The sequence below is a fragment of the Xyrauchen texanus genome, chromosome 30 (assembly GCF_025860055.1).
Source record: "Xyrauchen texanus isolate HMW12.3.18 chromosome 30, RBS_HiC_50CHRs, whole genome shotgun sequence".
Lineage (NCBI taxonomy): Eukaryota > Metazoa > Chordata > Actinopteri > Cypriniformes > Catostomidae > Xyrauchen > Xyrauchen texanus.
In genome coordinates this window covers 17,461,898-17,480,544 of record NC_068305.1, presented here as the reverse complement: position 1 = coordinate 17,480,544, position 18,647 = coordinate 17,461,898, and the positions used below count along the sequence as shown (strand labels likewise).

Sequence of the window (18,647 nt, the reverse complement as noted above, 5' to 3'; positions counted from 1 at the left end):
AGTTTTAAAAAAACAAATTACCATAGCTGCGAGGGGGTTCCTATTACAGCTGCTGAGAGAGTGACAGTAAGTTTTGCTTCATCTCCCATTTGACTTGCTTAATCCACCATCTTTAACAGGTGCAAACATTAAGTGATGCTCAAGAAGACAACACACTACTATATGTATGCATACTGTATGTAAATATCTGTAATGTAGATTCTGAAGAGCAGTACTAAATAAAGAATATTTTGTCTTTTATATTTATATAAATTATGAAAGGGGTGTGAACATTTATGAGACTAAAGGGAATGCAAACATATCTTCTCAACTGTATATACTGTTTATTAAACCTCTGATTAATCAACTGTTCTCCTTCGGCTTTCTATCTTGTTTCTCAACAGCAGTCTAAATTGAGCAATTCTGTGATTTAGTGACTAAAAACAGCCGTTTGGCTCCTTAATGTTTCAGTTTAGGAGCCAATGGCTCCCAAGTCATTTTTTTAGTCTGGAGACCATATACAGTATGTGTTCACTGAGCTGTTAAGATATCCAGTGAGGTTGTGAATGGTGTTATTTGTGTGTGTTTGTGTGACGCTGTGTGATGAGTTTTGACACCATGTTTACTCTGTACCCGCTGTGCTCACCATGGTGCCAGGGCTATGAAACAGAGAGCACTGTGTGTGTGGCCCAATCGTAGAGAGACAGGGACAGAGTGTGTGATAAAAAAAAAACGAAGGAGGTTGAACAAAGGCAGGCTGTTTACATGGAGAGCAGGGCATGGCTGGGCATGGAGAGCAACAGCCGTCAGGGTGGTTGCCCACTGGAGTAATAACACTTCTCTCAGAGCAGGGCAGTCAGCGGTGTGAGTCAGAAAAGTGCTTTATAACAGCTTAAGTAATCGACCGTTTTTTTTTTTTTTTTTTTTTTTTTGATGGCCTGTGCCGATATCCGGAGAGCAGGTTGGCTGATACGATTGCGATATATAACACAATTTAATATAGTAAATAACATAAACATAAAATTGCTTATAATTATAATTGGGCTGCATCCAGAAACGTAGGCAGCCAACATGCTACCTTGCTGCCTTATCAGTTATGGCTTAACTAACAGCTGTTTTGAATGGTCTCCGAACAGTTTGATTAGCACCTTATTTTCATCCTACCTCCGTATACAGCCTCCGGAGGCAGCGTTTTACAGTTTTCGGGCGCAGCCTTGAAGTTGCACTCACGCGCTCGTGCGGATCCAGCATGAGCAACAGCAATCTCCTGACAGTTTAAACAGCCTTGGTTTGTCACAGGTCAGACTGTCATGATTTATGAATGAGAGAAACTTTGAAGTAAAGAGAATTAAACAGGCGAGCACTTTATCATTATGAGCTCAAACGCATGAACCGCGGCTCTTATATGCGGACCGTTTAAATGACACTGTGTTGCACACCGGGCTATTATTGTAATAACATGATGGCATGTAACAAAAAAAAAAAACTGTGACTGGTTTTTACATGTCTCAGTCGCTTCACTTTTTGGCACCCTCAAGAAAAAAATCAGCCAAACGGGAAATTAATAAAAGTCTAAATATCAGCCGATTTAGCAGCCTCTGTGATATATCGGTCCACCGCTACAAGATATTAGATGAGCACTCGACGGGAAGAAGACGCTAAATTTTCATGAGGTTCATGAATTAAATCTTTTTAAACGAGATGTCTGCATATTTGCTGACGGTATATAATTTTTATTGATATTTGCCTTTTATCATTATTAAAGAAAGTTAAGTGACAGGGAATTGCTGAGGCGAGGCTGATAGAAGACATGCTTAAGAGGTAAATAAATGAGCACCCCACAGGATGCTGGATCTGTTCAAGTTGTGTGAGGTTGGTTTATTACATCTGTTTAAACGAGATATTTGCAGATGGTATATGATTTTAGTTTTATTGATATTTGCCTTTTTATCATTAGACAAGACAGTTAAAAGTTACAGGGAACTGTTGAGGAGAGAGGGAGAATGAAATGGGCAAGCACTTTAACTTTATTATTTAAATGCGGACTAGAGTGGTGGTGGCGTAGTGGGCTAAAGCACATAACTGTTAATCAGAAGGCCGCTGGTTCGATCCCCACGGCCACCACCATTGTGTCCTTGAGCAAGGCACTTTACTTCAGGTTGCTCTGGGGGATTTGTCCCTGTAAGAAGTGCACTGTAAGTCGCTTTGGATAAAAGCATCTGCCAAATGCATAAATGTAAATGAGACTGTGTTACTCTCAGTTGTCTATTATTGTTGTAACAGGATGACAAAACGAACAGTGACAGGACTTTTACATGTCTCAGTCGCTTCACATGCAAGAAGCCAATTCTCTGCTCGCAAGAAACAAATCAGCCGATATATCGGTCGACCACAATAGCTTAAAGAGTCAAAAATCCGGACCAATTTTTCCTGTCAAAAGAGGGTAGAATTAGACAATTAGCCTCCAACTTGTGCTATGTGTGATAGAAAATGTATCGTGTGGATTTGGGTAAGATTGACGGCAGTGTTGCTGGCAGAGAACCTCACCTGGACCCTCAACGCCAGCTGTATCACCAAGAAAACTTTCTTCGAAGGCTGAGGAAAGCACATCTCCCACCCCCCATCCGCACTACATTCTATAGAGGGACTATTGAGAGCATTCTGAGCAGCTGCATCACTGCCTGGTTTGGGACTTGCACCGTTTCGGACCGCAAAGCCCTGCAGAGGATAGTGAGGACAGCTGAGAAGATCATCGGGGTCTATCTTCCCTCCATCAAAGACATTTACAAAAAAACACTGAATCCGCAAAGCAACCAGAATTGTGGATGACCCCACACACCCCTCACACAAACTTTTTACCCTCCTGCCGTCTGGCAAGAGGTACCGAAGCATTCGGGCCAGACTGTGTAACATTTTCTTCCCCCAAGACTCCTCAATAAACATGTAGAGACATAGAGAGTAAATCAAAATTGTTTAATGATCAGTGATTTGAAACAAGGTAGCGTTAAAAAGCAGAATCACCAAACTTTCGGGATTGGCAGTTGTTCTAAATATTCCGATAACAGTTTCAGCACTCAAATTTTGTATTCATGCTTTTGACCTTTGCACCAGATAATGACCAGAAAATTAGTCCACATGACTCAAGTGCTATATTCCAAGACAATAGATATGTGCGAAGATCAGACTGTAATTTAAGTCATTATTCACTGATAAACGTGCCATCCGCTGAAGTTCCATCTAGTCCATGTTCACACCCAGAATTATCTTAAATAGCACAATAACCAATCCCATTTTGCTGACAGTGGCATTGATGTACCATTTTTTAATCTGGATGCACTGGCTAGACACAAGCTATGGCAAAGGCTGATGGTGATCATTGAATAACAACTTTTAATTTCAGTTTCTTTTCCTCATACAAAGCTATTGCATGGCTTCAGATGACTGGAGTCTTGTGGGTTTTCAATTTTTTTATTATTATTTTTTTCTCTCACAGAGTTGCATTACAATTCTTCAAAATGGTCTACTTTAAAAAATAACACCATATGGGTTTCCTTTACTATTTCTTTAAAGGCATTTCTTGAGCTGTAGCATGCTGAAAGTTGTTTCCCTTTCCACAGGGACATAAAACCCGACAATGTTCTACTGGACATGAACGGCCACATCCGTCTCGCTGACTTCGGCTCCTGTCTGAAGATGATGCAAGATGGCACAGTGAGTATGTGACGCAACGTCGCAACTTTGTTCTACTCTGTGTCGCTCTAAAACCAGAGCCCGTTTGTCATCCTTACAGGGTGGTCTCTATCTGTTTGGTGAAAGCCCTGCTCCTGCCCTCTCCTCTCTGTGCTCCTGACATTGATAAAGCTGGTTTTGGCCATACTGCTCTAAAAGGGAGGGCTGCCCACCCCTCTGGCTCTCAGACTGATGAGTCACCATAGTGCACTGATAATAAGACCAAGGCCAAAATGGCTTTTATCTACAGCTGTTAATGTGTTTCCTGTACCAGTAGCATGCAGAAGGACTGACGAGAGCTTAGTTTTTTAACTGCTTGTGTTTTGTGTTCAACAGCAACTGAACATAACCTTTTTTTAATTGTTTATGTTAAATTTAAAGTAGTTGAGTTGAGGTGATTGTAGTTGTAGTGGTTGATTGGATTGATTTCAGTTTACGTCTTTAGTTTTATCTGTCTAAATAGCTTGTTGTGAAGTTTGAATGTGCACATCTTTCCCTTTGTGTATATATAACTAGATTTTTACCTTCTCTAAAGCAAATTGTATTGGTGCTTGCTGTGCAAAGCCGCCGTTTTTCTTCACATTTATCATGCATTTTCTTTACAACATTATTTTAATTACAATTTTTTCTTTTAGTAAATTTACTTTGAACATCTGTAAACTTCTTTAGTTAAGATTCACACCACTCCAATTTTATTTATAAATAAATAAATAAAATAGAATGATTGAACAATTTATACTGGTATAAATATGGACGTTATGGGACGTTTTAATCCAAATCAGCAAATACAGTTGGATAAAATTAAAGAAATCTATGTCATGTTTGTGCATCATCCATAGGGAATTTGCAAGTGTGATATATTATCAGATGTTAATTTTCTAATTTTTCTTTGGCCGATAGGTTACTAATCTAAAAGAGGAGAAAGACGTACTATAACCCACCTTTTTTGTTTTCTCCATTGTGAGCGGAGAAGTTTGTAATTTTTCGTGCCACAAGTCTTTTTATTTCCACAATGAATATTTGCTTGTGGGAGCTCATTATTACTGTAGGCTACCTCCCACACTCAAGTTCATTGTCAACAGCTGTCATTTTCTGTATTTGTGAATAAAGCTGTCTTATTATAGGCCTATTTGACGAAATCCATCTTTCTTATAAATGTTAGCCTATGCTTGTGTTGGAGTGGTATTGGAGCAATAGAAATGCTGATGTCCTGACTTTCAGAGAGAGAAAAAAAAATGCTTCCCCGGTGGTGGACAAATTTTGCCGTTTTGCTTCAATTCGCAACACTCCCGTAACTTAAGTCATGTTCACTGATCGGGATGATTTGGACCACAGTCGGCTCTCTCCTTTTCTTTAACAAAAAAGTGAAATCGAGGTTACATTGAGGCACTAACAATGGAAGTGTATGGGGCCAATTTTTGGAGGGTTTGAAGGCAGAAATTTGAAGCTTAGAATTTTATTTAAGCACTTGCTTTAATTCTTCATTTAAAAATCATGTTTAAATGATAATATTTGCAAGCATTTTAGGGTTTGTTGACATTACATTGTTATAGCAACAACGTTTTAAAATTGGCTATAACTTAGCACAGGGAAGTTAGTAAGTGATTTTATCACACTAAAATCATGTTAACACATATATTGTTTGTCTAGTGGCTATACTTTTGAAAAGGTGAGTATTTTAGCATTCAAAAATAATGCCCCCATTCTCTTCCATTGTACGTGCTTCACTGTAACCCAGTTTTTTGCTTTTTTTTTCCATGAAAAAGAAAGAGCTAAAAATGTCTAAATTAATTTTTGTGGTAATCAAAATTATGCCAACAATTCTGTCGATTGAGTTTAACTTGTATTGAACCTGGAATATTCCTTTAAGAGGCTTTAAAAAAAAAAAAAAAAAAGGCAGAGGATTTTTGCATCATGGTGCAAAAAAATGGTATATGCTATTTACACCCCAGTGCAAATGGTGTCAGATACTATTTGGACCCATATATAAATACTAACATACAGTATGTGCATCACTGCAGACAGACACACTACACCTAAACCTAACTTTAACCATACCTTAGAAAAAATAACCTTTTTTTACTACAGTTTTACCATTGTATTTTTTGTAAATTTAAAGTAACCACAAATTTAACCATGGTTACTATACCACCATATTACTGTACTACCACCATGGTTAATTGCAGTAAATCTATGGTTTCTTTCAAAACAACATGGTTAGTACAATATTATTAATACAGTTATGCAATGTACACATAATCGATGCCGAGCTGTGTGAACGAGTGGGATCGACAGAACCCACGGATCAAAGTCTTCTCTGCACTCCCCGATGACCAAATCACTGCGATGAAATCAACATTTATATAAATTTGTATCGCCAGGGCAACACTACACATTCATACACTGTCTTTATATAACGCCACTGCAGCGACACCTATTGTGTAGATTTCTGTGGTTCCACCAGACTATTGGGGAGCAACTAGCTGCACTGTTGGGCAGATGCTATTTTCAACAGGGTGCAAATAGACACTCCATATAAAAAATCATCCAAATATCAAATGTTATCAGTTTCAAAATAGGGTGAGGAAAAAGAATATTCACAAAGGCATTGTGATTCCTTCGCTAACATTTCTGGATCGATCCACTGAAAATAGAACTTTAATATTTGCAGGACCATTTCAGATACACAAGTGTCATTTGGTGTAGCACTGCAAAGAAATGGTATGGTAAAAATACTATGTACAGTTAAAATGTATCATGGTTTTGATAGCTTTTGGCTTAAGTATTGCTCAGTAAATTTGTGACAGTCAACAACAAGTGAGTTTTAAATCTGTTGTGCTTGTGGGCTTTTTTTATTCATCATCTCATTCTCTTGGTGTCTTTCAGGGTTATCTTCTTTATGCCCTCTTTACGTCTTCTCCAGAATCAATCATTATAGAAAAATAACCTGAGGTCAAGATTTTGTGAATGTTTTTGAGTGCTTTGTATGGTTACTGAGCACATGTTTCATGAGCAAGATTGAGCAAGACTTGGTAGGGTGAATATTATATACCTAGAATGTTCTTTTTAGTTATTGTGCTGTCTTGGTTAATATAGCTATTGCTGTTCATTTAAAGGATATGCAGTGCATTCATAAAGTATTCAGTCCTCTTCATTTTTTTCACATTTTATGTTGCAGCCTTGTGCTAAAATACTTTGAATTATTACCATTTTCACATCAATCTACACTCCATACCCCATAATGGCAAAGCACAACCAGATTTTGTATATCTTTGCAAATGAATTAAAATGAAAATCTGAAATCGCAAATTGACATAAGTATTCAGACCTTTACTTATGTCAATGTGATATTTCAGTTTTTTCTTTTTAATAAATTTGCAAAGTTATCAAAAATATTGTTTTTGCTTTGTCATTATGGGGTATGATGAGTGTAGATTGATGTGAAAAAATAAAGAATTTAAAGTATTTAACATAAGGCTACAACACAAATAAATGTGGATCTGAATACTAAGGGGTCTGAATACAATATTAATGCACTATATGTTCTCTTTTATAGTTTTTCCATGCTTTAGTCTTATTTAATTGCAAATGGAGGCCTATCCAACCTAATGTGATGTCTCTTTCTGCCATCTTCATGTGCAGGTCCAGTCCTCAGTGGCTGTGGGCACTCCAGACTACATCTCTCCAGAGATCCTGCAGGCCATGGAAGATGGCATGGGGAAATATGGGCCAGAGTGTGACTGGTGGTCTCTAGGTGTCTGTATGTATGAGATGCTCTATGGTGAAACCCCCTTCTATGCTGAGTCCTTGGTGGAGACCTATGGAAAAATCATGAACCACGAGGTGAGCTTCGACGTTTTGTGTTTTATTTTTGTCTGGTTTTGTGTATTTGCCCCAGCCCTGATCCACTGGTACTTTAACACACTGAATAAGGGTTGTTGAATGAAACACTTTGGAAAGTTGACATGTCCTGCAGTGTGACATGCTGTACTCCATCTTAAGCTTTTTTTAAACGGCATTTGTTTTTTGTTTTTTATTTTAGCATGCAACGTTTTATTGCCTTATTAAATTGAATATTTGTACTTTAAAAAATTCACAGTGCATGACAAAACTATTAAAGTCAAAGTGATTAAACATTTTGTAAAAAAAAATGAGACCAGTTACAGAGCATTTTCCTTTATACATTCAAATAATGTTTTACCTAAAATCTTGTATGTTTAAAAAAAAAAAAGTTTTTATGGAAGGTACTTGGAAAGGTGCAACCTGTGCAGACATCTGTCTCATCACATTGTGCTTTTCTGTAACTGTGTTCAGGTTTTTCATTAAGTGGGAAAGCAGTTTTATTTGTTTCCAAGCATATCCCGGCCTCCCGTCTTTTGCATATTGTCTAAATCAGAGGTTTTCATACAAGGACCCTCAAATATGATAATCCCTTTGCGAGGAACCCCCTGTGTGTGAAAAATAATACACATGATATTATAAAGAAACATTGTTTGCAAGATGAAAATAGCTGGCTTTTATAATGCCATTGTACTAAAGCAAAATATATTTTTATGGAAAATGTATACTGTTCGTAAATTTGACATTGTGTATTTTTCTGTTGTAGTAATGCAAGATATTTAAACCAGAAGAGAAACGTTTCATTTAAATTTAAATTAATTTGTAAAGCACTTATCACAAGAAATATTATTTTAAAGTGAATAGTGTAGTACAACAAATACGATTTTTGTTATTATGTAATACATGAAATAATATGCAGATTTGTTTTTATTTCTTATGTTTGGACTATCGCTGTCAATAGAATAAAATAATTGTGATTTATTCCCTTGTATTCAGAATTTAATTTTAATAATTTCAAATAATATAGACTTTTTTTCCCTACATTTTTTATGGCCCCCTAGCACCCCCTTACGGCCCCCAGGGGGTCCCTGGAACACAGTTTTAAAACCCCTGGTCTAAATGAAGACTGTGTATAGATAAACATTTGCATCTTTGGAATTAATAGCTCATCCAGTTTTATTATCTCCATATTTTTTGCTCAGTGGATTTAAGAACATTTAAGACTGCCACAATGTAGCATGCTTCATTGAGCATGAAAGCTGGCCAATAAATGTTACGGGGAAAGACGGTATAGAACCAAATTTATTCAGATGTTTATAGATCCAGTATCTAATAACTTGGGGTAAACCTTTTCTACACATTGCTTGTGTAAACACTCACAGTTGTATTCCTGTCCATATCAGACTTAACCTATCACATTGACTCTTTAAAATTGATAAAATACCATCCCCTAACTAGGGTAAATCGATGGAAATGAAAAAAATAAATCATGACCTGGTAGGTAGCATACAAGCTCTGACTTGTTAAACAGTGTCGCTTTGCAGGTGACCGGAGTAATTATTTTCTACTATTTGCACAATTTAGGAGCGTTTCCAGTTTCCCTTCCATATCACAGACGTGTCCGAGGAGGCTAAAGATTTGATCCAGAGGCTGATCTGCAGTAGGGAGCGTAGGCTAGGTCAACATGGCATCGAGGAGTTCAAGAAGCACCCCTTCTTTTCCGGCATTGACTGGGAAAACATTCGCAACACAGAGGCTCCGTATATCCCTGATGTCAGCTCTCCCTCAGATACCTCCAACTTTGATGTGGATGATGATGTACTGAAAAACCCGGTCAGTGTCACTCTAAATGCTCTTATTGTTGAATGTTATTTAAAGGGGTCATGACATGAGGAATTACATATTCCTTGATCTCTTAACATGTAAGAGGTCATTGTACTATAAAAACACACTATGTTTCAGAACTCAAAACATCCTCGTCATTGCAAAAAAGCATTTATTGAAACCAAGCTGCCAAAATGTCTCGTTCTCTACTTTTTCCACATGTGTTGTCACATTGTGATAGACATTTGTGTCTGACCGCCTCCACAACAACATATCAACGCCCACTTTACCTTATCACTTCTGTTGCCCCGCCCAGTAGCAGTGAGCAATGAGATGGCAAGGAGTGAGTAGGTCAGTCAAGAGCAGAGAGCCAATCATAACAGTGGGCATTTACTGTCAAGTCTTAAAGGAGAAGCAGCAGCAAAACTAAGTGTTTCTGTCAGAGGGGCAACATCGATGGTGGTAAAAGATCAAGTTTTACAAAGCGTTATTGTTTTTTGGTGCAAAAACTTTAATAATATTATGTGAACCTCAAGGAACATTAACAAAAAGTGAATTCGCAACCCATTTTTCTTTCATAATGTGACATTTCAGAGTGAAGCAGCATTTTTTTTCTTCCCCCAACTTGTAATTTATTATTTTTTTTAGTTTTATCACAGGACAGTCAGATAAAAAGTTTTAAATAAATGATGGATACATATAACACAAAGTAAACACTGTTACACACAGTAGATAAACTGAAAAAACGAAGAAAAAAAAGTGACACAAAAGACAAAACAAATAAAAATGTAAAGGTAAAAAGAAAATAACCCTAGTACATAGTGGTTTTCTTAAAATATTCCAGGAATGGCTCCAAGCTTTAAAGAAGAGTTCAGGCTTCTGCCTTGAGAATTAAATTTTTTGTCAGCTGCTGACTTCCAGTTAATAAGTATGAGTCATCTAGCCAGAAGGATTGCAAAAGCTATACTATCGGCCTTCTAAGCGGTCAATTTATTGGTTTCTGGAAGAATACCGAACAAGCAGCATATTCAATGAGGAAAAAAAAAAACAATCAAGCAGGGGACTTGATTTTATTCTTTAGGAATTGATTGGATCATTAAAATGTCTTTATTACAGGTGGGTGGAAGGAAGGGATTGAAAAATAAGAGGGCTTGATGATGTTATTCCAAAAGAAATTGGAGGCATAGCAAAGATTATGAAAGTTTATCATGTAGGTCAATGTTTTTATTTATTTTTTTTATAAATAACACGCACTGATGAATAGTGTGCTGTAAGACTAGGAAGGTGCTTCAAGTACCAGTAAATGGGATTGGTTTTAATTTCATGGCTGCATATATGTTTTTCCCATCAGTTTGAGACCAGTTTGGTCACATATGAAATCAAGAGACTCAACGGGAATTGGGAGAGTACTGCGTGATTTGGCCTCAAATCTAGTCAAATAGTTGACCTTTGACCTCTCTGTGTCTCTCATTTTTCATTTTCTCTCCACCTTACAGGATATTGCTCCACCAGTCTCTCACACTGGTTTCACTGGGCAGCACCTGCCCTTTGTGGGCTTCACCTACACCACAGAGAGCTGTTTTTCCGACCGTGGCAGTGTGCGAGGGGTGTCGCTGACAGATGGAGGTGCTGGAGAGGATCTACAGGATGGAGGTCTGCAGGTGGAGGCCTTTGAGAAGAGGATCCGCTGCCTAGAGCAGGAGAAACAGGAGCTCAACCGCAGGCTGCAGGGTAATTAAATTCCACCAGACATCGCATGGGGAACATTATTTTGTAGCATAAAAAAACTATATTACAAACTACTACTTGTAACATCAGTGTGAGGAGTTTTGCTTAATTTTGTAAATCCTTTAGTAAAGTAGGTCTCAACTCTTGTGTTGCGACCCAAAAAAGTGTTTGAAAGTTTTTTTTCTGGTTGTAGACAGCAGGGAAAACAATATTATATATATATATACAATATAAAAAACATGTAAAACATGTAATTGTGCATAGTTAGGATATCAAGTTAGGAGACCAAATAAATAGGAAATATGCAAAATGGAGGAGAAAATCTATTACGATGCAGACTAATAAATAAGTTAACCTAAAATGTAATACAGGTTCACTTGAAACAATGCTAAAAATAATTGGTGCTCACCACAATGTGAATGATTAGCTGCTGAGAACATGTAACCTTCAAGAAGATATTTAGAGATGTGTAGAAAACAGATAGCATCCAGCGTTTTTTTTTATAACACAGTGATAGTAAGTAAAAGTATTACATTTGTTATCTCTATCATTAGTGACTTGTTTATGACTGTCTTCAGAGTATGTAATGTTTGTTTATTCTACATGTGATTTCCTAGAATCCACTCAGGCTGTTCAGTCCCTCCATGGCTCTGGGCGTGGGGCCGGCACACTCGGTCGTGATAAAGAGATAAAAAAACTCAACGAGGAAATCGATCGCCTCAAAAAGAAATTGACAGGTGAGAGGCCGCAGAATTGTTGTCAAAGGATACAACCAGAAATTGTATGATAAAGTCTATGCTATGAGTCATGTCAAAGCCATTGCATATGCTGTCTGTCCTATTGACTGACAGGCATGAGTTATTTATTAACAGCAATAAACTCACATTCTTAGTAAAATTATGAGTCATCCGCATTTTCACTTGCTTCATGTGGCTATGCATTTTTGTCTGTTTCCAGTTCAGTATCCAAGCTAACTCTTGAGTGACTTGTTCCTCCTCAGACTCTGATAGGCTGGAGCACCAGCTTGAAGAAGCTGTGACTCTTCGACAGGACTTTGAAAGTTCCTCCACCAAACTTAAAGCCCTGGACAAGCAAGTTAAAGCCCTCAAGCAGGAGAAAGAGGAAATCCATAAGGTATGAATTTGTAGAGTTTAATCACCTGCAGAAATGGGTACTTAACACCTCAAATTCAAAATTAGATGCCCACAAATTTATCTCTGTATACCTTAGTTTTTTTATTTAGTTTCTGTACAGAGATACCAGAGGGGGCCATGATTACCTTTATACAAAAACAAGTTCACATTGGCATTATTTACAGTGAGTGATACAAATAATCCTGTGTTTCATACATGATTTTGTTATTGCAGCGGAGGCACCAACCCATACCCAAAATTAGGCCTTTTTAAACAATAACAGTACAATTTTATTCTAACATAATATTATTTAAATGAAAATACCATTATTATTGTGATAAAACTCTTAATCTCTTATATGGATATGTACCTTTGACTACATGTTGTCTTATGAACCATTCAGTAAACTGATTTTATGTTTTGGTAACCTTGAATTTCTAACTTTTGCTTTACAGACTGATCTCAAAGTGAAATCAGAAATAGTAGGTTGACTTCTCTTTAGCTGAAATTGGTCTGTGCTTAATGAACTGTGAAACCCTGCCCCCAGTGGCCAAAGTGTTAACTGTTTTTGGGCATACTGGTATGTGTGAGCTTTATTTTCCAGGTGTAACATCCACAGAGGGGCGCCAAAAGCGAGTTGCAAAGCGAATTGTTTGCCGCTGTACAGGCTATAATACATGGAAGAGGAATGCATATTTTATAAACTGTAGCCCCAAACCCTAAACCTAACCATCAGTAGAGTAAAAATGTTATGTTAGTTGAAAAAATGCAACCTCTGAATCGCACTTGTCACAGATTGTGTGAACGCGATTACTTCCTGGTTCAAATGCTGGATTTGAACCCTGGTCTCTAATGCTGCTGAAGCGTCATACTTCCGGTCGCGCCACAGGGCAAGGTTAACATGCTCGATGCATTAAACGTCTGAAATGAGATGGCACTTGATGGTAAGTCGGCACAATATGTCTGATCCTAGGGTACCATAACTCTCTGAAACAACATGCAGACTTCCGGAGTGATCATGTTGCACTGTAACAGTTCTTGGCTCTGTAGTTCAGTGAACAAGGGACTCATTTGAGGTAATTCAGTAAGAAAGTGAGTTTTAAGAGTGATTCATGACTTGAGCGATTTGTTTCTGAGTTGGACAGAGAGGACAACACATCTCGGCTAAATTATGATTCTTTTCTCATAAATTGCAATGTAGAAAACACTGCAAACAATATGCTGTCTTCTTCCAAGCTGAAGACAAAAAAAATTGTCTTCGCCAGAAAACCTATTATTCCTGTGCTCACCTAATGCCACTGTCTCTTTATGAACCTTATTTGTCCCTCAGTCTTAATCAGTCAGGAAGGATATAAACACTAGGCCCCTTCATCAAGATTAATTTCATCACCCCTCACAAAATGCAGGTCAGAATTCTCAAAGTGCCTCACATTTATAGCTAATCTGATTTCTCGGGCCATTCCACTTGACTGTTGATCCATAGTCTCGATTGGCTCGTACCCACTGAAGCTCTCCAAAGCTGTTGTATAGAGCCGATTGAACAGGGGAACTGCCATTAGTGCAAAATACTTTTCCTCTTTGTTACGTTCATTTCAAATGTGCTGCACGACAGCAGAAGCAGGATGATATTGTCCTTTCAAGCGTGTGTCCCTTTTTTTACGCACACCCAACTCCCAATTCTCTTGACAATTTCTATTTCTCATTTAGCCTCTTTTCTCTCTCTCCTCTTTGGGTCTGGCTGCACTTCTTCTCTCCTTCCACTGTATCTCTCGCACTCTCGCCCGTACAGCTGTTTCTGTGGTATCGTTTTTTGATCTTCTCTCATTTTTGTCAGTTCCTGTCATCCACCCTCATTCCCTCCGTCATACTATCATCAGCTTCTCTGACCTGATGTGCATCTATCTGTCTTTTTCTTTTCCAGCAACTGGTGGAGTCTCTGAATCGCCTGAAGTCTCAGACCAAGGAGCTGAAGGACGCCCATCAGCAAAGGAAGCTGGCCATGCAGGAGTTCTCTGAGGTGAACGAGCGCATGGCCGAGCTGCGCTCGCAGAAGCAGCGTCTGTCACGGCAGCTGCGAGACAAGGAGGAGGAGATGGAGGTGGTGATGCAGAAGATCGATGCCATGCGCCAGGACATCCGCAAAACTGAGAAAGCCCGCAAGGAGGTGAGCCACGAGGGAAGGAGTTGTGTAAATTAGTGCTTGCATGAATAGTCATTTTTACTAGTTGACTAGTTGTCCAGAAAGGGGTGCATGGATCTAACATTGAGAAAAATTCCTTAATCTAGCTAGAGGGAAACTTGACAGCATGAAACAGTCACAGATGTATGTGCATGTAGCCTATGTTTAAATATAATTAAGAAATTATGTATCATTTTTCTTTTTTGGAAAACAAATACACTTAAGAAATGCAAGTATTTTTTTATTTGAAATTAATCAGATAATAACACGTGGTGTGGATACAGTTAATAACATGCTTTTACAATGGTGATGGTGAGATTTCAGGTGAATGTACATGCATGCTCTCCTGGCGGGAACTGTTGTGATTGTCGGTGTGGATGGTGCAGGGAAACCGGCAGGTCAACAATGCTTGTTGTCATGGTGCACTTAAATGCACTATTATGGTTTGTGCAGTAAACATAATGTTCATATACAGAGAAACACATTTTGGCTGAAACTGATTAATCAACAATCCATAAGCTTAATCAAATTATTAACTTGCAATACCCGTATGGGTGGTCTGATATTACTTAAAAAAAAAAAACCTGGATGTGCAGTCATTATTCAGATGTATCAGAGTGTTGGATGGTGTGATTGACTAATCAGAATAGAATATTCTTGAAAGCTTTAACTGAAAAAAATATAAAATGTGCACAGTATTAACAATAATAATAATAATACAAAATTAAACCATCAAGTAAAAGCTTTTCTGGAACTTTTTTTTTTATAATTCAGAGATTGCATTTAAAAAAACTTAAAGAGTTCATGCCACTCTAATATCACTTAATAGTGAGTTCCACAATATTGGGACATTAGAAATGAAATCCCTGTCCATTTGATCAACGATTAGTCAACACAGATCCAACTCATATACTAGTGGCAGAACTAATCGACTGCTTGGTCAGTGCAGTCCTTAGTTTAAATGCAGCTGCTCTGTTTTGGGTGCGCACCCGTGACCTGCTTGTTAGGAACATGATTAAAAAGAGTCAGGGTCGTGCCCCCACTTGCAATGTTATGATTTTTGGATCAGTTTTTGGACCAAATGGAGATGGATTGTTGTGGGCTTTCATCTGGAAAATGTATTTACCCTGTATGTGTCATCCTGGTATTCCAAACTGGGTTTGTCCAGCTCCCATCAGTTATTTATTACTCAGCATCAACATGTTAAGGCCCCTGGGGCTGACGGAGCACACGGTCAAACACAGCACTAGGCCTTGGAATGCAGCACATTTTTGAAGTTCATAAGTCACGCTCCAGAGAGAGACGATGCGATGGAGAGGCAGGGAATCCAGCTCTTTAGTTTAGCGCAACAGTTCAAGATCTCCCTAGACAACAGCAAGAATTTCTTCACGCCCCTGCTCGCCCGCCTTCCCCCTCCATGAGGCAGACCAGCCTCACAGACCCCATGACCTCCTCTGGACCTCAGTGGCTAACTAGAGCCAGATGGGCAACACTGACCGCAGTGCAGGCCCACTGCTGACTGCAGCTGGAGCAGGGACAGCACTGGCCTCTTAATGCTGTGTCAGCCACCAGACCCTCCCCCATTTATACACTCTTTTCCTCTCGTTTGTCGTCTTTCACGTTCACAGTCTTGTGGACACATGACTTTTTTTGCAGAATAGTTTGTGTGGATTTGTCTTGGGACAAATTTAATTGTTGCTCTCTTGATTTCATGAAGTCTTTAGTAATGAAAGACTTATGGCTCCCGGATCAAAATGAGAGATGCCAAACACAGTGGCCCCCAAAAATATTTGGACACTTAAGCTTCACTTGGCATTTATGTGAAAGAAACAGAGCACATGCACCCATTAAGCAAAACATTTCACAAAAGTTTGTTTGGTTTTAAATTTAAAACAATAGCAATAGTTTTGCACTTGCCACTTGGTTTATTGTTTTGTTGCCTAATGCATTGACATTAAGTATGACATCAGTATTTAAATGTTTTTGGGGGCCACTGTATAGTGTTTAAGACGGGGTGTGTGTGTGGTTAAAATTAGGCCAAGAGTAAGGGAATGGGTTTAAGATTATTCATCTGATTCCACATGTCGTTCATATTGATTGTTTTTATTGTGTGTGTGATAGATGGAGTCTCAGCTGGAGGATGCGTGTGCTGAAGCCTCTAAGGAGCGTAAGCTCAGAGAGCACAGTGAAGTCTACTCCAAACAACTGGAGAGTGAGCTGGAAACACTCAAGGTCAGAGATCACATCATTCTTAGTGTGCTGCTTCTCTTATGACTTATAATAGGAATAGTTCACCCAAAACTAAAAATTCTCATAATTTACTCACCCTCATACCATCCCAGATGTGTATGACTTTCTTTGTTCTTCAGAATAAAGAAATGAAGATATTTAGAAGAATATCTCAGCTCTTTAGGTCCATACAATGCAAGTGAATGGTTGCCAGAACTTTGAAGCTCCAAAAAGCACATACAGGCAGCATAAGTAATGTCCAGTCACCAGTGGTTAAATCCATGTCTTCAATTTTATTTATATGTAGCCCTTTTTACAACAAACATCATTTCAAAGCAGCTTTACCGGAAATCATGCTATAACTGTAATGTCTTAGTCATCATTGTGCGGTTTGATAAAAACATGATTGTAGATTGTGCCTAAATAAGTAAATCATTTTTGTATTTAGACCCCAGTAAGCAAGCCAAAGGTGACTTTGGCTAAGGAACAAAAAAACATAAAGACGTTGTTCAGTGAAGGAAAAAATAAGCTTTGCAGTAACAAGGAGCGATTTGATAGATGTGGAAGAGAAATAGATAAATATTTAAAACAAATAGGTGGCGATATGCACAAAGAATGGAATCGTCAAAAAAAAACACAAGGAGAATGGGAAAGTGGAAATTTGTAGTAAAAAGCACTGTTTCTCACCTACACCTATCATATTGCTTCTGAGGACATGGATTTAACCCATGGAGTTGGATTGATTATTGCCATTGGCCCCTATCTACCATGGCATCGTATTAATCTCCATCCCTGAATTGGCTACATAACTATACTCTGTCCTCTCCACCAATAGCTGGTGTGTGGTGGGCGTTCTGGCGCACTATGGCTGCCGTCGCATCATCCAGGTGGATGCTGCACACTGGTGGATGCTGCACACTGGTGGGTGCAGCATCCACCAGTGTGCAGCATCCACAGTGTGCAGCATCCAGGTGGATGCTGCACACTGGTGGTGGTTGAGGAGATTCCCCCTATACTATGTAAAGCGCTTTGAGTGCCTAGAAAAGCGCTATATAAATGCAAGGAATTATTATTATTATTATTATTACTTTTATGCTGCCTTTATGTGTTTTTTGGAGCTTCAACGTTCTGGCCACCATTCACTTGCATTGTATGGACCTACAGAGCTGAGATGTTTTAACTAAAATGAATTTGTGTTCTGCAGAGGAAAGAAAGTCATACACATCTGGGATGGCTTTAGGGTGAGTAAATTATGTGAGAGAATTTTCATTTTTGGATGAACTACTCCTATAAGCCAGGACAGTTAGTTTATTAGGCTAGTGAATCTTTCTCCTTGGGTGAATCTCACATGTTTTTCAAAGAAAATGGAAGCATATTTCTAGGACCATTTAAAATGAATGACTTTAAAATTACTTGATGTTAAAATTCTGTTAAAATAATTATTAGTTAATTATAAGTAAGCCATTCATAAGCCATTGTTTTATTTATTTGATCAGCATGACATATGACTATCCCACCATGACGTATTAAGGAAATAAAAATCATATTACAATAATGATAATTTTTCTTTTTGTTTATTTATTCTAATGGTCCTAAAAGTAAACTTTTTCTTTAATAAAATTATGAGATACTATAATTCATTATTTATTTTTTTGGCTATAATACCTGGACATGTTGTTTGTTTTGTGAGATTCAACCCTTTGCCTTTTTTTTTTTTTTTTTTTCAATTATTCATCTGTTCTTTACCTTCCATGGGAGGGTATATTTTAGCTATAAGCTGGCTTCCTCCTTTCACCTATTAACCCCATATATCACCTTACTTTCCCTCCGTGCTTTCTTTTTCCTCCTGCCTTGCTTGGGATATCCTGCATGCTTATAATTAGCTGGATGTTCCTGCTTTCTTTTATGTCTTTACCATCTGCATGAGAGTCAAGGAGAACAGCTCTCCTCCTTTCCCTCTTTCCTCTTGTCTATATATATATATATACACACACAGTATATCTGTC

General features: G+C 38.2%; 1 protein-coding gene across 7 annotated transcripts in view; it reads left to right on the top strand.

Annotated features, from left to right (window-relative positions):
* LOC127624379 (serine/threonine-protein kinase MRCK beta-like) overlaps positions 1-18,647 on the top strand; it is a 101,530-nt gene that overhangs the window by 52,088 nt on the left and 30,795 nt on the right. For all 7 annotated transcript variants that reach the window (XM_052099176.1, XM_052099175.1, XM_052099177.1 and 4 more), the window contains exons 6-13: positions 3,597-3,690; positions 7,351-7,551; positions 9,133-9,381; positions 10,869-11,103; positions 11,718-11,837; positions 12,101-12,234; positions 14,155-14,397; positions 16,534-16,644. In XM_052099176.1, the coding sequence (XP_051955136.1) occupies positions 3,597-3,690; positions 7,351-7,551; positions 9,133-9,381; positions 10,869-11,103; positions 11,718-11,837; positions 12,101-12,234; positions 14,155-14,397; positions 16,534-16,644 (1,387 nt within the window). The remainder of the gene's footprint in view (positions 1-3,596; positions 3,691-7,350; positions 7,552-9,132; positions 9,382-10,868; positions 11,104-11,717; positions 11,838-12,100; positions 12,235-14,154; positions 14,398-16,533; positions 16,645-18,647) is intronic.